The 25,872-nt window shown below is 41.2% G+C and overlaps 1 protein-coding gene across 3 annotated transcripts in view; it reads left to right on the forward strand.

Moving 5' to 3' along the window:
- The window catches only part of LOC149459407 (uncharacterized), a 132,117-nt gene that overhangs the window by 63,389 nt on the left and 42,856 nt on the right, over positions 1–25,872 (forward strand). For all 3 annotated transcript variants that reach the window (XM_089681163.1, XM_089681164.1, XM_089681162.1), the window contains exons 3-6: positions 1,636–1,691; positions 17,649–18,127; positions 23,299–23,351; positions 23,436–23,858. In XM_089681163.1, the coding sequence (XP_089537289.1) occupies positions 1,636–1,691; positions 17,649–18,127; positions 23,299–23,351; positions 23,436–23,858 (1,011 nt within the window). The remainder of the gene's footprint in view (positions 1–1,635; positions 1,692–17,648; positions 18,128–23,298; positions 23,352–23,435; positions 23,859–25,872) is intronic.

Raw genomic sequence — 25,872 nt, forward strand, 5'->3', positions numbered from 1 at the left:
CTTTAAAATCCTCCTCTCTACCAGAGTCTATATCCCCCGGGTCTTATGCTATAGTACTTCTCTCCTCCTCTGCTTTTAGGTCCCCTAGGTTATCTCCCCCTTTACTCTCACTTCACAATTCAGTTCTTTCAGTATAATGCAAAGAAAAATGCAAATAGCTTTGCCACCTCACTCACCCTCCTGATGTCTTCTCGCTTTTCCTTCTGGGGTCTGTGATTCCCCACAGCCCCTTTCTCAAGGTTCCACTGTTCTTTGCATGGTGATTGAGGAGGGAATGTGAGGGATTTAAGCAGAAATGGATATAGGGGGAGATTCCCCCCTCTGGGTCTGCTTCCTCCCTGGTCTTCTATGGCCAGGGGCACTTACACAAGTCCCGTTCTGTCTAGGAGAGAACCGGCATCCTCCTCCACCTAGAAACACCGGCCGCCTTCTCCCAGAACTCCTTTGCGGCCGGTCATGTGGTTCCTTCCGCATCCTCCTGGCTCCAGGCCGCCCGCTGCACCTGACGGAACTCACCACCACCTCTCCGCAGCGTCCACCCGGAGCTCTGTTCGGTCCCGCAACCTCCGTGCCCTACAGCCCCCCGGCCTCCTCTCACAAGCAGGTAGTATCCATCACTTTCTCCCGGGATTTGACAGATCTTCCCGAGGGATGGGGCGACTGGCTTGACGGAGAGCTCTCACCTCGAGCTCTCCCTACCCTCCATGTCCCCCCCCCCCCCCCTGTATTCGTTAGGGATGTTGGCACTTTGTGTGTTATATCCATTCCTCTCTCTTTAGTCAAGATGGCGGCATCAGCACCCAACAGCTGATTGAAGAATCGGCTTGGGGTGACAACACCACTGGATCCCTGGACAGATAAGTGCCCTAAAATTAAGTAAGCAGCTATGGTATTTGTAGCTGCTGACTTTTAATTTTTAGAAGGGGGGGCGGAACTCTGCCTTAATAAATATAATTTTAAGCTACACTTAGATCTATTTCCTCTGTTTTTCGTCTCACTATCACTGACTGCATATTTTGCAGTGCCCCTGCTGTCATCCCCTCACCCTCTGCAGCTCTTCTGCTGGCAGAAGCATCTTGTTTGTGGCTAACTTCAGCCTAAAGCCCCATACACACAGGCTAAATATTGTCAAAAATCAACCTATACAGTAGATACTAGCCGACATTTGGCCTGTGTGTAACAGGTCCTTTTTTAACAGAAGCTGATCTCACAACCGACTTCTGTCAAACGAGCATGCTGGAAACCAGCAGCTGATCGGCATCCATTCAGCACTGTCAGCCACTGGCTAAGAGTGCTAAGAGTGCTGACTGGTGTGTTCTGAGAGATCGTTGTACTAACATTGAATAGTTAGTACAGAGACGCTTCGCAAGCTGCTCATTTTTCTTTTTTTTCAGGCGAAAAAACAAAAACTTACTGTGTGTACTAGGCTTTGAAGTTGTCCTTATAAGTGGGAACTGTGGTGCAAATAATGCAATGTTGCTTATATATTTTGAGTTGTGCCATTGCAAATGTTATGTAACATTACATTTCTATGATTTTAATACATGGTCTTCTGATTTTGCTTATATGTTTTGACTATGTTCAAGGAGGGGAATACAGTTTAACAGTTTATTTGTCTTCTAATTTTGTTTTTAGGCTTTTCCTCCTAGAAATAACCAGTCCGCTCCCTACAGAGGTGGCTACCAGAATCGGTAGGAGTAATAATTCTATATTCTTTGCTGGCTATTTGTTCTTGCCTGTGAAAAATGTCTTTTGGGGATATTTTCAAAAAAGAGATGCCTACAATTAATAATGTTCATATATCAATGTACTCTTATCCTCACGCAAATAAATCCTGAGGCACAAGCTCAACTTCTCAAAGCCGTTCTTCAGAGGATTACAGGAGGCTAACTTTAAAAACATGGAATAAAGCAAAGTAGCAGGGAACAGGGATTGGTGATCACATATCATACTGCTTTATTAACCTCCCTGGCGGTATTCCTGAGTGTAGCTCAGGATAAACTTTCAGTACCAAAAGCGGTAACACCAAGCTACACTCGGGAATACCCTGCAGCTTTGCTCCAGATCCCTGTTTCACTTACCTTATCCTGCGCTCCCGCGATGTCCCCCCTGCAGTGTCTCTGGCCATCTCCTCTGGCCGATGCCGGCATCCGTCTTCCAGGTTCCAGTCCCTGCGAGCGTCAGGACGTACGGGGGACGGAACTGGCAGGAAATTCAAAAATGTTAAAAGTGACATTCACTAAATACACTAAAATCACATAGTAAAATGTTACTGTATCAAACCATTTCACATACATTTTGTCCCTACGGCTTTGTCCTGTGCCCTGCCTGCATTTTTACTGTTCTTTCTGCCTGGAAACTGAGAAAAGTCTATGGCGTCCAAAAAGCATTCCTTTAGGTCAAAATCGGTTTTAGACCAGCTAGAGAACAGCGATAGTAAATCAGAACCACTTGCAGAATTGAGTGATAATGATTGGTGGGGAAATTCGTCATCAGACACTGAAAACGATTTTGCGACTAAGCTCACTGATGTGCGAACTTGGCGCTATATTTCAAATTTCAGTGTTTTTGGTTTGATTACATTATTGAATTAAATTTATAATTATATTATTATTATTTTTTACGATTATTTATTATATTATAATGTATGATTTCGTGTTTAAAATGTTATCATACCCGGGATGTTTACTGGACTCTTGTTCGGACAGATTTCAGTGAGTTATACCTAAGAATTACAGGCCTACAATAAAAAAAAACTACTTATTTCTATACAAAAAAAGTACCGCTTTGAGCACAGAAATATTGACATAATCATACCGCTGAGGAGGTTAAAAGGTAGCACACTTACATATAAAAATCCTGTGTCCAGCTCTGCGTGCAGAAGGGTGATGGTGCATGTAACATCAGAAAACACATGGACAACTTCAATCTCTGTAATGCCACCAGACCTGCCAAAAGAGAGGACTGCCAGTAAAGTCTATGGCCCTGCTTCACACAACTCTCTGACAAGGCAATGAACAGCATTGTAGGAGTGGCCGGGTGACAACATGCTTCAGTGGCCCCAAGCCTACCCAAATAGCAAAAAAGCCAGCTTAAAAGCATGGCAGGGCTGGGAGAAGATACCGGAAGCTCTGCACAGAGGCTCAGTGATAGCAAAGTGGTGGACTACAAGCCCCAGGATCAATACCCAATCTGGATTCATGGAGCTGCAAGAACATCTTAGACCTGTTTCACCCAGGCTTCAGCTTGTACAAGAGTAGTGTGCAAAGCAAGCTTTTACAAAGCATTTGCAGAGTTTTCAGGAAGCTTTTAAAGCACTCTTCAGCACCAGTTTGTAAATGTTGGAACACAGATCCTGATGGGGATTGACACTTTAAACAAGCTGCTAGCAGGCTTCAGCACTACTTGAAGCTTGTTGAAAGCCTGCTGAAGCCTGCTAGCAGCTTGTTTTAAGTGACAATCTGATCCATTAAAATCTGTGTTTAACATTTCCAAAGGGAAGCTGAAGGCACTTTAAAGACTTAGAAAAAGCTGCTCAAAGCATGCAAAACATTTCATAAAAGCTTGCTGTACACACTGCTCTTATACAAGCTGAAGCCAGTGTGAAACAGGCCTTACACTATGCACCCCAGGCAGATATTTCCATGGACTATATGGACCTTGTTTTATCAGTTTTGTTGCATGTGAGCATATTATATGCACGCTGAATAACCTTGTGTACACTAACCATAATTAGTGATTGGCTAATTTTAGGAAACATCAGGGTGCTTTTGGCAGCTGTGTAAAAATGCATTTGATTACTTTATATTTCAGCATTCGTTGAGGGGAAGTCTGTGACTTCTGGGTATACTCCCTGCTTTTGGAAGCTTGGACACTAGGCAGAATCAAAGGCATGGACCCACCTACTAGCTATAACTCTACACATACTAAATGTGTCCAGTTTAACTTTGTTTTGTTAGGTTGGACTTCTGTCTCCAACTCTGCAGGATTAGGATGTTAAAAAAACTGAAAGGAATTGGCTCATATTCTTTCTCAGATACAATGACCCCCTTCTGTCCCCGGTTGACCATTCACTGCCCTTCAGATCTGGAGCCCACTCTGAGATATAGGAATTGCACACAGACACAAGATGGTATCTCAGACTGAACTGAATTTATTCTTCCGTGTTCAAACTTTTATATGAAACTTCAAACAATGCATAAGAATATAAAACCAATCAAATATCAGATATATAGAAACCAATCAAATATCATATACGTCAATCATGACCAATCATGTATCATATATGTTAATCATTATCATATGCGTCAATCATGACCTTTTATTCAGGATAGAAAATAGCCAACTTCTCTATTTAACATTGTCTATATTTATTTATAATCTTGCTACAGGATATACTCAACCGCAGACTTTCACTTTTATGCTGGCTAGTGGGAATAAGGGAAATTGGAGCTGAGAGGAAAAATAGGAACTTTAAACTCTTACAAAAGGTCAAAGAACAGTCTTAAAACAAAAATTAATCTTTTAAATACTGACACAAGTTTAAAATGGATACTTATTCTAAAATGGCAAAACTTAAGCTTAATCAGAGAACAAATTGCTTTGATTAATTCTTACCACAAAATGGCGGTACATTAAGCTAAAAGGCTAATCCCTTCAGTGACGATTTCTCTGTCAGCAACTGCTTGGCAGTTTCATACCAGATGTCTAGATTTTAGCTGTGCATCTGAGAAGCCAACATTTGCTCAGTGTCATAGCTGACCCCCAGATTCAGATATTTACTGTAGCTGCCATTACCTGGCTCAGTGTTTTACAAGTCCCCAAACTCAAATATACATTACAGTAGTCATTCTAACCTTCAAGTGTCATACTGGGCCTCCAGATATTTACTACTGTGGCTAGTACCTGGGTCAGTGTCATATTGGACCCTCAGATTTCAGGTATTTTCTGCAATAGCTATCCTACTCCTGGACCTCCAGATATTCAGCTCATTAGTCATTACTCAGCTCAGTGTTATACCGAAGCCAACTGACATTCACTGATTAGTCACGCCCTTTGCTGGTAAGTAGGCTGTATAGAGAGGTCTGTTGTTTTATTGTTGGGCAGGGGTGCAGGAATGGGATTCCTAACTCCTCTTTATTCTCATCTGTCTTGCAGCAGGTAACTTCACTTTTGTTGCTGTTCCCACTGCTACCTTAGTGCACAAACATTGCTTCTTTCTTTGACTAGGAGCATTTCTTCATTGTATTTACTGGAGAACAGTTTTTCTTTGCACTTATTCAGAAAATGTGTTGATGCTGCAATATGTAAAGCTTTTTAGTTTAGTGTTTTTGTAATATTTACAATGGGATGCCTTGCAATTGTGCATAATTTTAAAGGGTGCCTTGACTGGAAAAGGGTTAAGAAACACTGAAACACTGAACTGAGTGTCTTCTTTCTAACAGTAACTCCTTCTTCCTTCATGCTGAAGGGGTTCTATTTTAAGATTTTAGACCAGGTGGGGGAGGGGTGGAGCCTGAGCATGGCGGCACAGGAGAGCGGAGAATAGACACTCTCCGATAGCCTTCCCCACCTACCCTCCCTGAGTGTCCTGAGGGTCTAATTGGCTGTGCTGGTGGGCTGCTGGAGACCAACCTGAAGTAGCGGGAGATCTCGGCGGTGATACGGGGACCGGCCTGGAAGCGGGGAGCCGAGGCAGCCATTCTCCGGAGGTCTGCCTGTGGTGATCCCGAAGAGAGCGTGGGGTTGCCGAGCGACGAGGAGGAGCGGCGGCACCATGTGGTATGCCGCGGTGGACTGCTGGGAGAGAGAGAAACCGGCCGGTATCCTAGGAGGCTGGGAGAAGCGCAGTCCGACCGTTACCATTAAGCTGTTCCCAGGTTAAGTTCACCATTAAGCTGTTCCCAGGAGAATCTGTGCAGCATAAGGGAGAAGAGGAAAAAGGGACCCAAAGGAACCCCCTTGAAGAAGAGGATACGGTCACAGGAGACAAAATAACTCAGGACTGCAACTCTGAAGCTGCTCCAGAGAGGAGGGTGAGTGAGAGCTGTTGAGTTGCCTATGTGATAACTGTATGGTCTGCATCTTAGGCTACCTGAGACTCAGCTTAAAAAATCAAGGAGGGGGTTCCCAGAGAGGGTCTGAGGATTAGCAGAAGAAAAGAAGTGACAGCTTAAATATAAATATTCCAGAGTTTAAAAAAAAAAGCCTTAGAAAAAAAAACCTACATGCGATATGAAAGGGAAAAGCAGCAAAGGAAGCATGCCCAAGAACTCCCAAAACCAAACTGCAACGATAAAAAAATATACATCGCAGGGGAAATTGACTCCAGTAAGAACTCAGGAAATAAGTGAAAGGAGTGACCTGGAAATAAGTTTTGATAATAGCTTAAGATCCTCCTTGGGAGCAGTTAACAATAGCCAACAAACAATAGAAGGAATCGAGACGGGTGAAATTGAAAAAGATTTGCAAATACCGAATAAAAAGGAAATGGCGGAGATGTTTAAAAACTTGGAAAAATCAATAAAGCAAGAAATGGGGATAAGTCGGAAAGAAATGGGACAGTTGTAAATTAGAGTGGAAGAAACGGAGGAAACAGTTAAACACCATACCCAAATTATCCCAAAACTAGAGAAATTGATAATAGATACCCGGAAGGAACAAAAAAGACTGCTTAATATGATGGAGGATCAAGAAAATAGGGAAAGGAGGAATAATATTAGAATAAGAGGAGTCCCAGAACTGCTACAGGGGGAAGATTTAAAGGAGATCACATGCAAAATCATGAACTCCATAATGGATAGAACTGTTGCGGAGACGTTTAAATTGGATGGAGTCTTTAGGATAGGAAAGATCCAACAAGAAAAAGGCCCAGAAAAATCAAGAGATATAATCGTTCAATTCCATAATTACAGAGATAAGGATGAGATATGGAAGAAGATCAAAGGAAGATCAAATATTAAATATGGAGGGAAAAATATTCAAATCTTTGCAGATATAGCACCTGGGACACTGAGAAGAAAGAGGTCACTGAAACCATTACTGGAACTGTTGAAAAAACATAATGTGCAATATAGATGGGGTCGATCAGCATGTTTAATCGGTTGGAGAGATGGAGTCACAGCATTTTTGAGATCCCCTGAGGATATGAAAGACTTCTGTAATAAATTTGAATTGCAGAGAATAGAGATTCCGGGATGGGAAGAGGAGGAGGGAGAGTCATATATCTTGGGAAAAGAGGAATGGCAGCTAATTAGAAGAGAAAATAGAGACCAAATAGATAGAGGGACACCGGGGAGGAGGGGGGGAAGGTGAGCGGTACATGGACGGAGCTGAACCCCCAGGTCGGAATCAAAAGTGGGACCTTTTCCACAAATGATTCATAGGCAAACAAAAAGCCTAATAGGGGAGAGGGGGGAGGCGCATTTGTGGGGGGGGTGGGACCCTCAAAAGAAGAGTAGGCAAATGGAAAACCTAAATAAGAGGGGGGGGAGAGGGAGGGAGGGTAGGCGGAGGGGGGGAGGAGGGGGCGGATAGGAGGGAGATAATCGGGGAGGGAGCGGGGAAAGGGGGCCTAAAAATTGACATCTTGTATGGAAGAAGAAAGGAAATGGTAAAATAGGAAGGAGATAAATAAAATATGGAGGAAATATGTTTGGTAACCCATAATGTAAATGGTTTAAATTGCTCGGGTAAAAGATTTAGACTATATAGAGAATTACAGCACAGAGAGGCCTCAGTTGTATTTCTGCAGGAAACTCATCTAGAATTGAAAAAAAAACATTAAACTGAACTCTAGACATCACCCGACATGGTATTATGCAGATTCCCCAGTTAAGAGAGCGAAGGGTGTGGCTATAGGATTTGCAAAAAACATCAGGTTTGAACTGGAGGATAGAAAGGTGGACCCGGAAGGGAGGTTCTTGTTCTTGAAAGGTAAACTGCAGGACACTGAATGTACGTTTACAAATATATATTGCCCTAACAGGAAACCGGAGATATTTTTGAAAGGGGTTATGAGAAGATTGATGGACTTTAGAAAGGGATATTTAATAGTAACGGGTGATCTTAATATATGTATGGATCCACAAATAGACACAACATCTGTAGTGCAGAGAGGGGGAAATAGGGTGATGGGAGAATTGAAAAAGGTGATGAAAGAGAGTCAACTGGTGGATAGCTGGAGAATTGTCAACATGAGAGATAGAGATTATACTTTTTTCTCTAGTGTACATAGGACATACTCTAGATTAGATTACATATTGGTGGACCATCCACTTATTGAGGATTTGATTAGGGTAAAAATAGAAGCAATGACTTTTTCGGATCATGCACCTGTGGTAATGAAACTAAGATAGGGAGGGAAACCGTCAGGAGGCCCGTCATGGAGGTTGAATGAGGCACTCCTCATGGACCAAGATACTGACCGGAAGATCAGGGAGGAGATAGAGAGGTTCTTTGAGGAAAATGAAACGGGGGACGTATCATTAGCTACAGTATGGGAGGCACATAAAGCATATATAAGAGGAATCCTTATTGCGATTGGGGCAAAGAAAAAAAGGGAAAGGCGAGAGAAGATTAATGGGCTTTTGAAGGAAATTACCGAGATGGAACTCCTACATAAAAACAACATAAAGAAAGAGATAGAGCAAAAAATGATAAAAAAGAGGGAAGAACTGGAGAAAGTAATGGAGGAAGAAAAAATGAGAACTTTTAATAAGATCATTGGGGAAAGATATAGATGGGGAAAATATCTGATGAGAGCCCTGAGGAGAAAGAAGAACAGGAACTATATAGATAAAATAAAAAAACTCCAAGGGAGAGTTAGTCCATTCAACCAAAGATATTGCAAAGACATTTAAGGATTACTATAGTAAATTATATAACATTGCCCCCAAGGATACTATCATTAAGGATAAAATGGTAAATACTGAAAAAAGAAGGGAATATTTAAGAAATGCAGGATTACCAAAATTAAGTGAAGAACTATTAAACTCATTAGTATCTGACATTACACAGGAAGAATTAAAAATAGCATTAAAAAGCTTTATGATGGGAAAAAGTCCAGGTCCAGATGGGTACACCGTGAAGTATTATAAAAAATACAGTGACTTATTGCTACCTAAATTAAAGATATATATGGACTCACTGGGGGGAGAGATGGAGATGAGGCAGAAATCCCTACTTGCACAGGTGGTGCTAATACATAAGGAAGGTAAAGATATCACCCAATGCTCAAGTTATAGACCGATATCATTATTGAACATAGACACGAAGCTGTATGCAAAGGTATTGGCGAATAGGTTAAAAGATCTGATGCCAGATTGGATACATGGAGATCAGGTGGGCTTTGTTAGAGGAATAGAGGGCCGAGACAATGGGTTGAGATCCCTCCTGTTAATACAGAAAAGTAAAACGGAAAAAAATCCAGTGGTGCTGCTCTCGATAGATGCGGAGAAGGCGTTTGACAGGGTCAACTGGAGTTTCATGATGGATACATTAGAGGTCCTGGGATTGGGTAATAGGATGAGAAAGTGGATTGGAAGGTTGTATGAAAGACCGTCTGTGATGGTAATGGTAAATGGAGAGAGATCAGAGAATTTTTTAATGTCAACCGGAACTAGACAGGGCTGCCCACTTTCCCCATTGTTGTTTGTCCTATCTCTGGAACCCCTGCTATCAACAATTAGGAAAAACACAGATATAAAGGGAATCAATGTAGGAAAGATAGAACATAAGATAGCAGCCTTTGCGGATGACCTATTGTTCTATGTTGGAAACCCTAGGATAACACTCCCTAACCTAATGAAAACATTGAAGGAGTACGGGGAAATGTCAAATCTAAAAATTAACCCGAGTAAAACAGAGATATTAAATATAAATCTTCCAAAGAGTGAAAAAGAAAAAATCCAGAGAGAATTTCCCTTTATATGGAAAGATAGAGAAATAAAGTACCTGGGAGTAAAACTTACTCCTTCACAGAAAAACCTTTATAAAACTAACTATATCCCATTGTTAAACGAGATTAGGGAGGAATTGAAGAAAATTGGTGGAGGTAATCCTTCCTGGCTAGGTCGTATTAATCTGATAAAAATGGTAATTGTTCCTAAGATACTGTATAAATTCCAGATGATTCCCATTAATCTCCCAGAGGTGTATTTTAGAACAATTAAGCGAATGATAACAAAATATATATGGAAAAATAAAAAACCTAGGATATCATATGAAGTGCTAAGTAGAAATAAAGAAAAAGGGGGTTTGGGAGTACCGGATTTTAAAAGATATCACAGAGCAGTTATTTTAGCAAGAATTTTTGATTGGATGCACAACTCAAAGAGTAAATATTGGGTCACAATAGAAAATACACTTAGTAGAAAAGATTTGAGTAGGAGTGTGTGGGTGCCAGCACAGTTTAGAGAACTAGGGGAGAACACGAGTATATACACGAGGATTGTAATAAGGGAGTGGGATAAAATGCACAAACAGAGGAAATGGGATTTTAATTCCTTGCTAATGCCACTAAGAAATTCAGAGTTTTTTCCCCCAGGTAAAGAGGAAATCACAGGCAGATGGATTAAAAAGGAAGACGCCCAGTTGAGAGATATAATGGAGGGGGTAAAATTAAGAACATTGGAAGAATTGAAAAGGGAAGAGGGAAAGATATTCACTAGGATAGATATATGGAGATATAATCAATTTAAACAATTTGTGGAGAAACTGACGAAACCCCTTAGAACTAGGAAAGACTGGAACGTATTTGAGAAGTACTTAGGAGCACGAGGAGATGGGAAGCACAGCACTGCTAAAGCATACAAAGCACTCACTGATTTAGATAGTAAGTCAAAATTAAAGTACATAGAAAAATGGGAAAGGGACTTAGGAGTGGAATGGGAAGAGCACACACAGAGAAAAATATATAAAAGGATACACGAAAATATAAGCATGCGTGAGGTGGAAATGAATTTTAAATGTTTGACAAGGTGGTATGTCACACCGATGATTGAGCACAAGATAAGTGGGGAAAAACAACCTTGGTGCTGGCGAGGATGCGGAGGTTTGGGCACGATGTATCACATATGGTGGGATTGTTTAAAAATACAAATATATTGGAAAAAAGTCATAAATCAAATTAGGATCATTACTGGAACAGAGATCGGACTGGACCCTGAAACCTGTCGTTTTCATAACCCAATAATATCTGAGAATAAATATAGAGAATTGGGTATAGGGAGTTACCTAAATGCAGCAAAAAGTTTGATCCCCAGGTTTTGGCGCAAAGTTGAGGCACCGAGAGTAGAGGACTGGATAAATAGAGTTGACCAGATTGCGAGATTGGAAAAACGTTATATACAGGAAGATAGGATGGGAGCATATTATAAGAAATGGGAGGAATTTAAGGTAAAGGTAAAAGAAGGTACTGAATAAGTAAGAGCAAAGAAAGGGATAAGAAAGAACGTGAAGAGAGAAAGGGGAAAGAAAAAGGAGAAAATATAGTAATTTGTTATTCTTTCTATCTTCCAATTCTTTGTATCCAGAGGATGTGAGATATAAGTCGATCAGATAGATGTCATATGTTTAAAGAAGCGGGGGGGGGGGGGGGAGGATGGGTTGAAGGAAAGGGGATTAGTGGGAGAAAAAGATACGAAATAAGGGTTTTATGAGATTTTGGTATGTTGTATTATTTATCGTGAAACTTTGTATTTTGTATTGGTTTGTTTGAAAATGAATAAATATTTAAATTAAAAAAAAGATTTTAGACCAGGTCTCAAATGAATGCTTTTGGCCTTCGGGTTTATGAAAGGGGTCTCAGCTGTTGAGAGTCTTCTTTGCTCCATAATTCTTTTTTTTTTTTTAACCATTTTTCCTATTCTCTGAGGAACAGGTGAAGAAGTGAACACTGTTATCCATGTTATCCACAATGGACCCACCTGTATATTGCCTTAACAAGGCAACTAATTCCTGGTACGGACCCTGTCTTTCAAGGACTCATTGGAAATTTCCTTTGCTACTAAAGCACTACAAAAAAACATCACGTCCAGATGACAGCACACATCAAAACTTGCACCTTCACTGCAAGATCTTTATCATGCATGCAAGGCTGTCTGTAGAGAGTTCAGGAGCAGTTCTCTGCCCTGTCATTACAGAATTGATGGATACAGGAGGAGCTGAAGCTGTCCCAACACATTGGAAATTTGTGCCATCTGGTGGTCCCTCATTCATCGGACCTTACAACTCTTGGTGAGGCTACTGTGTGACAGTGCCACAGCAGTGGTGTACATAAACCCATAAACCGTTAAAGTGTTACTAAATCCAGGACCCCGCATTCACTCTATCTTTCCCCTACAGTACACAGGACATGGAAATGCAATTATTTTAGTATATATAAACTGCTAAATACCTATTCTCATCAGCAGTTAGAGCAGTCTCGTGACTTCTATCAGTGTTCAACAAAGCATGGTTAAAGCTTGTAGAAGAAGATTTCTATCTGCTCTAGGAGCATGCAGAACCCCTGATTTCTGTCAGGACAGTACTGATTGATCCTGTGCTGATCACATGCACTCTCCCAAGAAAAAATGATCCTCTCTAGCAATACACACCAAACTGAGCATGTGCAGAGTGTCTCCACATGATATGTCTTATCAGGAGATAAGAGGAGGACACAACAAGAAGGGGAGGATCAGAGAAGTCAGGATCAAACAGCATTTTTACACAATGCTATATCCTCTTAGATTCCACAGTGAGTATATCAAGCATGCTTTACTGCATATACGGACTGATTTTACTGTTGTGGGTTTAGTAACACTTTAAGGAGGAACAAAGAGTCGTACCATAGCCTAGACCAATATGTTTCTGATTTCCCAGTGGTTCACATACCCGTGAAAACTATAATATCCTTAAAAAATCTTGTGCACAGAATAAAATAAAATTACTGAGCTGCAAGCATAAAGTGACATACACCAAAATATTATAAATGGATGCTGTTCTGTTTTAAAATGAATAGAATCATGTGCATTATCAGCCAGTAACTAAACACAAGGTTTGAAGACCTTTGCCTTGGTGAAGGCCTCATACTAAAGTCTCTCTTCTTCATACCATATACTACTATATTCAACCTCTCTGTAAGATTCCCCATACTGACGCAAGAAGGAACAAGACTTGAGTACCACATTCTCTGACAACCAGAAGAACCACATACTTTTTTTGCTCATAGATTTTCACTTTGTAGCAAATATCAAGAAACTATGGCTAAGATTCTGACACGTTGGTACAGGACCCCTTCTTTCTTTGGGTCTTTGTTTCCATAATAAAACCACTTATGTTGGAGATGCAGAACCCAAACCAGTACAATTTTGTATATTTTTTGGGAATGTCCTAATATCCGGCTTTTTGGCAACAATTTATTTAAAATCCATAAACTTATGGACTTTTACCTGTTTGATAATTCTGCAGCAGTCCTCTTGAACTTGACTCTGATGTCCAGTAAGAGGTACCGTAAATCCCCAGCATGTGGAAACAATTGCCACCCACTGTATCCCAATGGTTTGCCAGAGTGAATGATATTTAACACATGGAACATCTGACTGCTACCCTAGAGACTGTCTCTCTGCTACGGCACTCCTGCCGTGGACTCCCTAGACCCCCTCCCCACTCTTTTTTTGTTATTTAATTACATTTATTTTTCCTTTCTTCTATCCTCTCTCTCCACCCCTTCCCCTTCAACTCACCTTTACTTCCTTCCCTGCCTTATAAAACTATAAAATTATACCTAGGTTTGCATTGAAGACATTAGTATGACTGGTGAGAGGTTAAGACTACATACTGGATACAGGGCCACCTTTTAATATTGATTGAACCCCGGGCAAACATTTTCTTGCCCCCCCCCCCATGCAAGTTCGCTCTTCACCTGCTCTGAGACATACTATAAATAACAGCTAAACTCAAAATCAACTTACTGCAGCAGAACAGGCAGTGATTGTGAATGGTTGCTGGAGGGTACAGCATATCATTACTGCTCACTGACTGGTTGCTAGAGTTTACAGCACACATTATGGCTTATTGATTGGTTGCTAGAGGTTACTGCACATCAGTACTGCTAACTGGTTACTAGAGGTTACTGCTCAATGATTGGTTGCTAGAGTTTACTGCACATCATTACTGGTCACTGATTGGTTGCTAGAGATTACGGCAGATCACTACTGTTCACTGATTGGTCGCTAGAGATTACTGCACATCATTACCTCAAACTCTCACTGATTGGTTGCTAGAGGTTACTGCACATTTTCTGCTAACTGATTGGCGGTTACTGTGCATCATTACCACTTATTGATTGCTAGAGGTTACTGCACATCAGCACTGCTAACTGGTTACTAGAGGTTACTGCACATCATTATTGCTCACTGATTGGTTGCTACAGATTACGGCAGATCACTACTGTTCACTGATTGGTCGCTAGAGATTACTGCACATCATTATCTCAAACTTTCACTGATTGGTTGCTAGAGATTACTGCACATTTTCTGCTCACTGATTGGTTGTTACCGGTTACTGTGCATCATTACCACTTATTGATTGCTAGAGGTTACTGCATATCATTACAGCTCACTGATTGGTTGCTAGAGGTTACAGCACTTACAGGCGGACATTCACACTGACCACTAGTGTGAATGACCGTATTCTACACCATGCCCCAATGTAATGAGACATTTAGCGTATGTTCACATTTGTGCGTGTTGGGAGCGCATGCAAAATCACTTTCCTGACACCACAGAAACGTGCTGCCCTTTAGTAGATACAAAGCAGTGCCATTATTATTAATATTATTATTGTAAAGGATTTATGTAGCGCCAACAGTTTGCTCAGCGCTTTACAATATAACGGGAAACAATACAGCAACAATACAGTTCAATACAAGAGGGAAAGGAGGGCCCTGCTCCTTGGAGCTTACAATCTAAGAATTGTTAATGACACCCTCACGCATCTGCTGACGTGCGCATTTTCACATGCACCAAAATTCACGTTGCTGGGGCAGTGTGTGGCTCAGTATGATTTTGAAAAAGGGTCATGGACTTTTTTCCCGCAGTTTTCCTATATGGTATGTACATCTTTGTCCACCTCGTCAGTACACTTTTGCATCCTAAATTTCCCTCCTAACTTCTGCACCCCAAACCTCCCCCATCCTCTCCGCTTCAACTTCCCGTTACTTTATGTGCCTCCTCTGCTAATTTTTTAAACCACCTCCCTTACCTCTGTACACCCCCCATCTTTGCTCACCTGTGCAAACAGTAATTACTTTTCAGCCTTTCTCTGCACCCTACACACACACACATACACACTTTGCTTACTTTGCAGAACAGGCAAATGATAGGTTCAGTGATCACAGTTGCAGGCAGTACTTTCAACCATGTCCCTGTTTACCTCCCCAGGGGGAAGAATTCAGCAGAGGTGATGGTAGATGGAACCTCAGGGGGCATAATATACATATGAATGCCGCCGTTATTTACATATGAATTCCACATTGCCACCGTTATTTACATGTGAATTCTGATATGGTCAGCACAAGAGTCATCTGTACATAGCGATAGGGCAGAACTGGGCAACATAAATGAAAGCACTTCACACTGAGATATTGGGACCCAGCCTGGGGCAAAGTCTTCCAAGGACAAGGGAATGAAAACCCGGACAGTTGGCAAGTATGGGGCAGCTGCTTTGGGCCCCACAACGATGACTGGGCCCAGGACAGCTGCCCCTTTTGCCTCTCTTAACCACTTCCCGTCTGGCTGTTGTATATAAACGGGCGGACGGTGGCATTGCAGGGGCAGGTGGCTGTTTATAAACTGCCTCCCCGCCCCATGCTTGTGCACGCTCCCTGGGAGCGTGCAGTACCATGATCTGGTGCCCACTATGTCCTCTGGACACAGTGGAACACCAATCATTGTACGGGACCTCTCTGTGAGGTTTCAATCATGTGATCACTGATTGGCCAATCAGTGATCACATGCAGAGTAGTAAGCAAGGTGTCACTTCTGACATCATTGCTTACTACGTGTGAAATCTGTGAATGATCACAGAGGTCACATGGTACAAGGCTATTCACAACAGCCTTGTACCATGTGACAAGCTGTGACCAATCACAGCTCTCACACTATTTCTCAATGGCTGCAAGAATGCAGCCAGAGAGAAGAAATGATTGCTTTTACAGCCTTTATGGGTGTAAAAACAATCAGTGTTTAAAAAAAAAAAAAAAAAATCTTCATAACCCCCCACAAGTAGTACAGTGTCACCATGGTGACACTGTACTGCTAGGGTGACAGCATGTAAAAAAAAAAACATAAATAATAATATAAAAAAAAATAAAAATGTAAAAAAGGTTTTTAAAAAATTATAATTTTTGGTTATAAACTAATTTTGGGTTATTTTGTTTTTTACTAAAAAGATAACTGAATAAATTTTGGCCAAGATTTATGAAGTAGGATTATTTATTTGCAAACTTTTATAAGAAAAACACTTTTTTTCAAAATTTTTGGACTTTTTCTTTTATATAGCAAAAAAAAAAAAAAAAATCCCAGTGGTGAATAAATACCACAAAAATAAAGCTTTATCTGTCTCAAAAAATGCTAAAAAATTCATATGGGTACAGTGTTTACATGACCTTTAGTTTCCCCATACAACAGGACACACCTGTGTTCTAGATTTTTATAATGACAACATATTATGGTCATATTGTACAAAACTCTTTGGAACTACGCAGTATGCTTTTGTCATGCTGTTGATTTTTGATGCATACCCTTAAATAAAGAATGAAAAAGGAAAAAAAAAGAAATTACATCTTGAAATATGACTTCATGCTAGCTCCTTTTTGCAGGTATAGCTATGTAAAACATTAAAAAATATGTGCTTATGCTGTGTAAAATCTAGTAAGGCTCTGTTTCACCCTGCTCTGCACAGCTTCAGTTGTCCTGTAGTTTTGACACTGCTGATAATCAGTGAGTCATAGGAGGCCAATCTGCTGATTGTGAGGGGGGAGGAAGCCTCAGGAATGACACATACTGTGCTGAGGGAACACAGCTTAGGGAGGGAGAAAAGACAAGCAGGAAAGTACAAACTGCTGCCAGGGAGACACAAAAGAGTTAGGCCTCCTTCACACAGTTGGGTAGCTTCGGATGCCAGATTCCTGCAGCAAAGAATCGCTACATTGCACACAGGTTTCAGGAGTGCATTGTACACAGGGTGCAAGGTTGAGGAGGGCACTACGCACATGGTGCATGGTTCATATCTCACAGACCAGTTTACACATAAATGACTTTCCCCCCAAACCGTGACTCAGTAAAGAGAATCGGCCCCCACCCAGTAGGTATCATAGATGGGCTCCTGCAGAAGAACAGCTTACAGCAGGAGAGTGCAGGCTGGGGGAAAGGGCTTCAAGAGACAAGTGTGGATTTGTAAATCCTCTGCCATTCTAGGGATAGGGCAGAGAGGGTTCTATGAGAGATGTTGGGAGAGGTGCGCTGTCACTTGTAAACACAAAAGATGGACTTCTTTGTTTACAAGTGTCTGTAGTGAGCACTGGGCCATTGCCAGAGGTTTTGGGAAAAAGCCCTGATTTTCTTTAAAGTAATCATTATTTTATGTTTTTTTTTGTTTTGTTACAGAGACCATAACAATTATGGCCAATATAATCATAATGCATGTCATGACAGAAATTATGATGACGGTCAGTATATGGAATATCAGGAGCACACATACCATGAATATTCTGAAGAAAACCAACCATATCATGAAGAAAACCAACCATATGAAGAAAACCAACCATATCAAGAAGAAAACCGACCTTATCGTGGCAAAAACAGACCATATCATGGCGAAAACCGACCATATCCTGAAGAAAACCGATCATATCATGACCACAGAGATCCCAGAGAGCAAGCTTATCACATGAGAGGCCGTCATGAAGGTGGCTATCAGAAGGATTTCCACAGGGGATATCAGCAAAATCATGGAGAATCAGGTCGATATCATAATATTTCAAAATCTCAGTGTAAGACGTATACCTATAAGAGTTCCTATAAGCCCCAAATGAAAGAAAGCGATGTTAGAATGAAGACTGATACGGCAAAAACTGTACAGTCAGGTGAGTAAATGCAGGTATTAATAAAAGTAATGAGCACATTGAGGACCATATGCTGCAGGGGTAACTTTCTACTTGCAAACATGTCCCTGAAGCTGATGCGTTGAAAGCAGAAAAAAATGGGCATCACAGTTTGTGGTGTATGGGGCTATGTAGCCACAAACGCCTACAATTGGGCATGTGAGTATTAGAGCTGGGTGCCTGGTCTGATTTATCACTTTTTGTTTACATCATGTAGATGGCATCATGTGGAGGGGAAGATGGCACCAGGAAGCAGTTTGGGAAGAAGGCAAGCCAGCATAGGCAGTGTGATGCTTTAAGCAATGTATTTGTATAAAAAAAAACATTGTTGATATCAAATCCAGTGCCATTTAGATGTAACTGATTACAAACTTGTGAAAAAGATGCTGTTATAACTTGTGCCCTTACCAAATTGACTTGATCTTATCTTAAAGCGGCAATAAACACAAAACCAAAAATTGAATATGTCGCAATTTAGCATTCATTCGATTTTTTGGCTTCATCAGTTTTTTTTTTGTTTTGTTTTGGCCTTTTTTAGTTTTTTTTTTTCCCCCTCTGTTTTCACCTGGTGATCTGGCCAGTAACATACTTCATGGATGAAAGAGCACAAGGGGCACATTTGGACAGCAACATTGTTAATCTGGGGGGAGGGAAGTATTAGATGGACTAGCAGATTTAGTGTTTAATGGTTTGTCTCATCCTTGTACTTCACACATCTGCAAGAAATCTTGTTCTTTTGAAAAAGACGTCAGGACATGCTGCTAATGAGACAACGGATGGTGTCCTGAAGTATTTTCTCCTAGATCTGGACCAGGGCATCACTGAGCTCCTGGACAGTCAGAGGTGCAACCTGGCAATGTTGGATGGCCCGAAACATGATATCCCAGAGGTGTTCTATTGGATTTAGGTCAGGCGAGCGTGGGGGCCATTCAATAATATCAATTCCGTCATCCTCCAGGAACTGCCTGCATACTCTCACCACATGAGGCCAGGCATTTTCATGCACCAGGAGAAACCCAGGACCCACTGCACCAGTGTAGGGTCTGACAATGGGTCCAAGGATTTCATCCCGATACCTAATGGCAGTCATGGTGCCATTGTCTAGTCTGTAGAGGTCTGTGTGTTCCTCCATGGATATGCCTCCCAAGACCATCACTGACCCACCACCAAAACGCTCATGCTGAATGATGTTACAAGCAGCTTAACATTCTCCATGGCTTCGCCACACCCTTTCACGTCTACCACATGTGCTCAGAGTGAACCTGCTCTCATCTGTGAAAAGCACAGGGCACCAGTGGCGGACCTGCCAATTCTGGTGTTCAGTGGCAAATGCCAATTGAGCTCTATGGTGCCGGGCAGTGAGCACAGGGCCCACTAGAGGACATCCGGCCCTCAGGCTACCTTCATGAAGTCTGTTTCTTATTGTTTGGGCAGGTACATTCACACCAGTGGTCTGCTGGAGGTCATTTTGTAGGGCTCTGGCAGTTCTCATCCTGTTCCTCCTTGCACAAAGGAGCAGATACCGATCCTGCTGATGGGTTAAGGACCTTCTACAGCCCTATCCAACTGTCCTAGAGTAACTGCCTGTCTCCTGGAATTTCCTCCATGCTCTTGAGACTGTGCTGGGAGACACCGCAAAGCTTCTGGCAATGGCACAAATTGATGTGTCATTCTGGAGGAGTTGGACTGCCTGTGCAACCTCTGTAGGATCCAGGTATTGCCTCATGCTACGAGTAGTGACATTGACCCTAGCCAAATGCAAAACTAGTGAGAGTCAGAAAAGATGAGTAGGGAAAAAATTGTCAGTGGCCTCCACCATTCCTGTTTTGGGGGTTGTCTCATTGTTTCCCATCTAGTGCACCTGTTGATTTCATTAACACAAAAGCAGCTAAAACTGATTAACAACCCCCTCTGCTATTTAACTGACCAGATCAATATCCCAGGAGTTTAATTGACTTGATGCTATAAGATTAAAAAGTGTTGCTTAAATTTTTTTGAACAGTGTATATTGAGTAAATAGCCAGGGATTAGTGGATTATGTAAATTATGCTTCAGAAAATATTACAAAAAATTTTTCTGACTTTTCACCATTTATTCGCAATAAAAATCTAGAAGTCAAAAATGTATATATCCATGTATGCTATCAAATTAAAGCCTTTCCTTTCCCTAAATAAATATTTTAGGTAATCATACATTAGGGTTGACTACAAACGCATCATTAGTAGGTTGTGCCTAAATAGTGGCTTTTGTTAATGACAAAGGGAAGATAAATGGTCTTGTAGTTTATCCCAGGGTACTTGTTAACATTATTATTATTGTTCTATTAATTGTTAAAAATTTTTTTATTGTTAACGTTTATATTGTTTTTACATAACACTGGATGAAACCATTGCTCCGTCAATAGATACAGTGGAGACGTGAGTGTAGCCAACCAGGGAGAAGATATTAATATTCGATATTAAGTAAAAATAAAGGATAAAAATCCTGGAAGAAAAAAGAAAACTAATGCAGACCCTTATCAAAAGCCTAGTAAGCTGCAGTATATTTAATTTTTGTACCTTAATTGTACAGTTTCAGGACACAGAACTTAGCTGCATATAACCAGTGTTCTATTAAAGGAGAAGTAAAGCCAAAGCTCATTTGTCTGTACTTCTCCTGTGGATCACAGGTGTGCAGTGCATTCTGCAATCTTGTGACCCGTTTTAAGCAGACAGCGGGCTAAAGTCAGCTGTCGGCTGATGTCACTCAGACAATCAAGGCTGGGGAAAGAACACAACTTTAAAGTTGGCATCCACCCAGATCCCTTGAGCAGCAGTGATCCGCTGAGAGTTTGAAAATGCCCCTCTGGCCCCATATATAGCCCAGTGCTAGGGAGCAGAGCAGAGAGCCAGAGACTGACAGTCCCGGCTGTATGCTCAGAACAGAAGGAGAGAACTAAGCGATCAGCAGTGTCTGATCACTCAGTTCTCACACTTAGAACCAACGAGGGACAGATGCAGCATTGGATCAGTGCTGCATCCACCTAGGTAAGTAGAATTAAAAAAAATAAATATTCCTAAACTTCTCTTTTAATCAATCATCAGATGATTAAACACTGTCAGTCTAGTTTATTTGTTAGTGTCTTTATGTCATGGACTTGTTTTCCTCTGAAGAAGTATTTTTCCTTTTTACACCATTAGATTTTTATATATTGACATGTCTGTCAATATTTGACTGCTTACTGCCTTTGGCTTTCCAGCAATTTCCAGATCATTTACCCTCAGGTTGTGTACCATGGGAATTGAACCTGGACACAACTATGTAGGGTTGGCCCATAATGTTTGCTTTGGCATGGGATTCTGCATTAGACTCCCACCTTGACACGTATAGCAACATGTGTAGTTAGCCGCAGGGCCAGGGCCAGGACCATGGTCTATTTCTGTGTTTCCCAGACGATGAAGACCCTTTCAGGGTATGCTTACTGTGACAGTGTACCTTTTTAGTAGGCCTAGCTTCATGGATAAGGTCAGACAGGGCTTGGTATTTTTTTTAATGTTTATTTGAATCACATACTATTTAAATAAATAATTAGAAAAGGCATACAAAATAACAGCTCAACAAATTCCGTTCCTTGTACAGGTTCAGAGATATCACAAGAACGTCTACATATCACGGAGTGCAAAAATACTTCCTTTCATTGAAGGCTGCATCAGCATTATGGTTGCTGTCAAAGGGCTGATTGTATCTTTAAGACCATATAAATGTATCTACTCTTTATCATATAAAATTATTGCCTCTGCATTCGATTAATACTGATTTTAGTAATAACTTAAAATGTTACTAAACCCACAACAGTAAAAGCAGTATATGCAGTGAAGCTTGCTTGTTATACTCACTGTTGAACTGAAGGGGTTAATTCTCCACATTGTGTAAAAAGGATGTTTGATCCTCTCTTCTCTGATCCTCCCCTTCTATTGTCCTCTAAATATCTCCTGATAGAACAGAGGTTTAGAGTCACTCTGCACATGCTCAGTTTGGTGTGTATTGTTAGAGAGGTGTTTTTTTTCTTGGGAGAGTGCATGTGATCAGCACAGGGCCAATCAGCACTGTCAAGAGGTTAGGGTTCCTACATCCTCCTAGAGGAGAATGAAACCTCCTCCAACAAGCTTTAACCAGTGCTCTGCTGGTCACTAATAGAAGTCACATGACTGCTCTAACTGCTGATGAAAAAAGGTAATTTAGCAGTTTATATTTACTAAAATAATTGCATTTCCATGTTGTGTGTACTGTGGGAGACAAGATATAGTGAATGAAGGGTCCTAGATTTAGTAACACTTTAAGGAATTACCATCTGAAAGTAGAAGTCTAGGAAAAATAATTGCAAGCAGATATTCAAGTGTACAACTATTGTACATTTAATTGAAAATTAAAATTTTGATAACAGAAAATTACTTAAATCATCAAATACTACAAATATTACCAAATAGTGTATATATATATATATATATATATATATATATATATATATTATCAATATTTTTGATATACCTTGTGCATCTGCCAGGAAGAAGCTGGGAAGCAGAAAGTGCAGGATCTGGGGGAGGACCTGAGGAGGGCTGAGTCTTCTGAATGCTGAGTCCAGAAAAGGGGGTGCAGGATCTGTAGGAGTTCTGTCGTCCTCTCTGCTGCCAACTGCTGAAACAAGGTGGGGGCAGAGATGAAGGGGATTCCGCAGCTGCAGAAATGGTATGAAGGCCACATGAAATGGCCCGAATAGCCTGATTTGGCACGCGGGCCTTGTATTTGACACGGGCATTAGAGCATACACTGGAAAATAATTTAACAGCTAAAGTGAAGCCAAAAATTGGTAATTGGTTCAAAATGTTTTGGAATTTAGTGGGAAAAATACATAAACCAACTTAGGCTAGGTTAAGAGTTATTATTATTATACAGTATTTATAAAGCGCCAATAGTTCGCTCAGCGCTGTACATTACAAAGGGGGACAGAACATGTGACAGAACAATACCAATACAATGCAAAACATGAGGGGATCGAGGGCCCTGCTCTTTCGAGCTTACAATCTAGAGTTGGGTGAACAAGGTTTCTTGTGCAGGGGTAATGGATATGCTAGAAGCATCGTTTTCTGATTTCTTTCAATTTTTTTTTTTTTCAGAGGTCCCTAATCCATTGCAAAGTTCTGTAACTTTAGTAGGTGGCAACTCTCAGGTGAGATTTCTCTTTCTTTCAGTTTGTCTTGCAAGATAGTAAATTTTAATTGTGATATGTTACAGTTTCTTTGATTTTAAACAGAATCCCAGTGAAACTAGGACTGTGCCCTGCAAGGATAAAAATCTTGCACAGGAGACTGCAAAGCTCGCACAGCAAGATGAAAAGGCTGTACCAGAAGGTACAATACCTGCTGAAAATAATAGACCTACTCAAGATGAAACAAAGCCTGTACAGAATGGTGCAAAGCCTACAAAAGATGTAGCAAAACCTGCACAATTCAGTGCAGAGCCTTCAAAAGTAGATATGAAACTTTTTAGTGAAAATAAGAAGCCTTTAGAAGAAGGTATAAAGCCCATAAGTAAGGGGACAAATCCTGCCAAAGAAGTTGTGAAAGTAGAGCATGATGCAGAAATTAATAAACAAAGTGAAGAACCAGTTTGTGACCCTAAGCCAAGCACAACAGAGATGACGACACGACTTGAGTGCTTGGAAGATAGCAAAAAGGTAATGTAAAAAAGAAATCCATTTAAATATTTGTGTACAAAAAAGAATATCTGCACTATTCATCTTCTACGTTCTATGACAGTGCTATAGATGTCGCATATCCTATTAAGCATTCTAAAAAACACAGATCCACATAGCATTATTCTGATAAAATCACTTTATTTAAAATTAAAAAAACACAAATTGCTAGAAACCACACTAGTTTACAACTGCAAGCTTATAAGGATCACATAAGGTACATTGTCACATATATTGGACAGCCTTTATTTTGATACAATTTGTGTTCTATTTTGATTAATTTGTATACATATACAAATGTATGATAGAAGTAGTGCATCCAGATTGGTACAAACGTGGTAAAACTTTTTGAAGCCATACCCGAACCCCATGACTTTTGGAATTGCCTGCAATGTTGCTTTGGGCACTTGAACTTGGGCAACACGTATTTAACTGCAGAGTGCCGTACTATGCCCTGGTCAATACCTATGGAACTCAGACCCTGCAGACCCCTTGGGTATATGCCCACTATAATGGGTCAAGCCTGAATGCTATGTATTGACCAGCGACATGGAGAGGTAAGTTTCAAACACATTCCTGGTTTCCTGATAGATGTAATGAATGAGGATATTAGGTCTGTGTTTGAAGCTTATTCACTTTTAAAGTGTAAACTTTTTAGCCTAGCTGCTAAAATTCAACCACTTTGGAGCTTAGTCTCAGGGCAGGTTCCCAGGTGGTATAGCACACCACAGAACACACTCTTTACCGCCATTTTATCCTAGAGCTCTTATAAGGTACTCAGGCACCTCTCCCACCTGGGTTTAGCAAAGGTGGAAAAAAGGCAAAAGGGAGCCGTAGCAAAAGCTCACACAAAATTCACTTTGCTGAAGGCCTGCACAACACTCAATCTCACAGTGATGGCGCTTCCATGCATTAGAGCAAGACCCGATTTTAACACACTCGTAGACAGACGTTTTGGCAACTGTGTCACAATTTCTCAGACAACTGACAGCTTTAATGCAGCTGTCATTATCCATGGCACAAAAGATCCAGGCGCCTTCTCCAGCTCAACTGTTTCTACCTCAGTTGGATCCTGATACGCCTGCCCTAAAAGGCATAGAAGGGAAATAAGAGGGCCCAGAGGCCGTGTTAGAGGAGAATGTGGAAGATTTCTCACTCCCTGGCTGCTATAATGCTGATGTTATGGCTTCACATAATATGCTGTCCAATGTTGATGTGCTAACTTTTGCTGTGCATTGTCGCACTTGAATTGCCTTCATCTTGCCATGCCACTGCAAGTGCAAAGAGACCTGACATTTTCTGTTTATGCTAGCAAATAAAACTGGCAATTTATGATTATTGTTTCAATCCAGAAAAGATTTTCACTCATGCAAAAATCATTGCTGAGCTCTATCCAGTGTAAAAATGCATTCACAATAAGTAGTCTTACTGTAGTAATTGAAGATATCACTTACCGTATTTTTCGCTCCATAAGATGCACTTTTTTTTCCCCCAAAAAAGAGGAGAAAATGTCATTGCGTCTTATGGAGCTGCCGGTCTGGTATTTCTGCCACCGTGTCAGAATACCGGGCCGGCTGCTCAGCTCTTCTCTACAGCAGGACCTTACTTGTTCCTCTGTCCAGCGCTGTACAGTCTTCCCGCGCCAGCATCTTTAGTGTGGGCACCTGGCTGTGACAGCCAGGTGCCCACTGCACATGTGTGAGAAGCGCTGCGCTTTGTGAATGGCTCGGCGTCTTCTGGGACACATGACAGGTCCCAGAAGACACTGGGCCATTCACAAAGAGCAGCGCTTCTCGCGCATGCGCAGTGGGCACATGGCTGTCAGTCGGGTGCCCACACTAAAGGGAGGACAACTACACGGAAGTGGGAATGGGTACCTGTCAAATTCAGGTACATGCTCCCCCTCCCTCCCCAAAGGTCCTCAGTCTCTTGGTCATCCCCTGTACTGTCTGCAGTCTCTGGTCATCCCCTGTACTGTCTGCAGTCTCTGGTCATC

This window comes from Staurois parvus, unplaced genomic scaffold, assembly GCF_062004578.1.
Source record: "Staurois parvus isolate SC_StPar_1 unplaced genomic scaffold, SC_StPar_1.0 ptg000261l, whole genome shotgun sequence".
NCBI classification, from domain to species: domain Eukaryota; kingdom Metazoa; phylum Chordata; class Amphibia; order Anura; family Ranidae; genus Staurois; species Staurois parvus.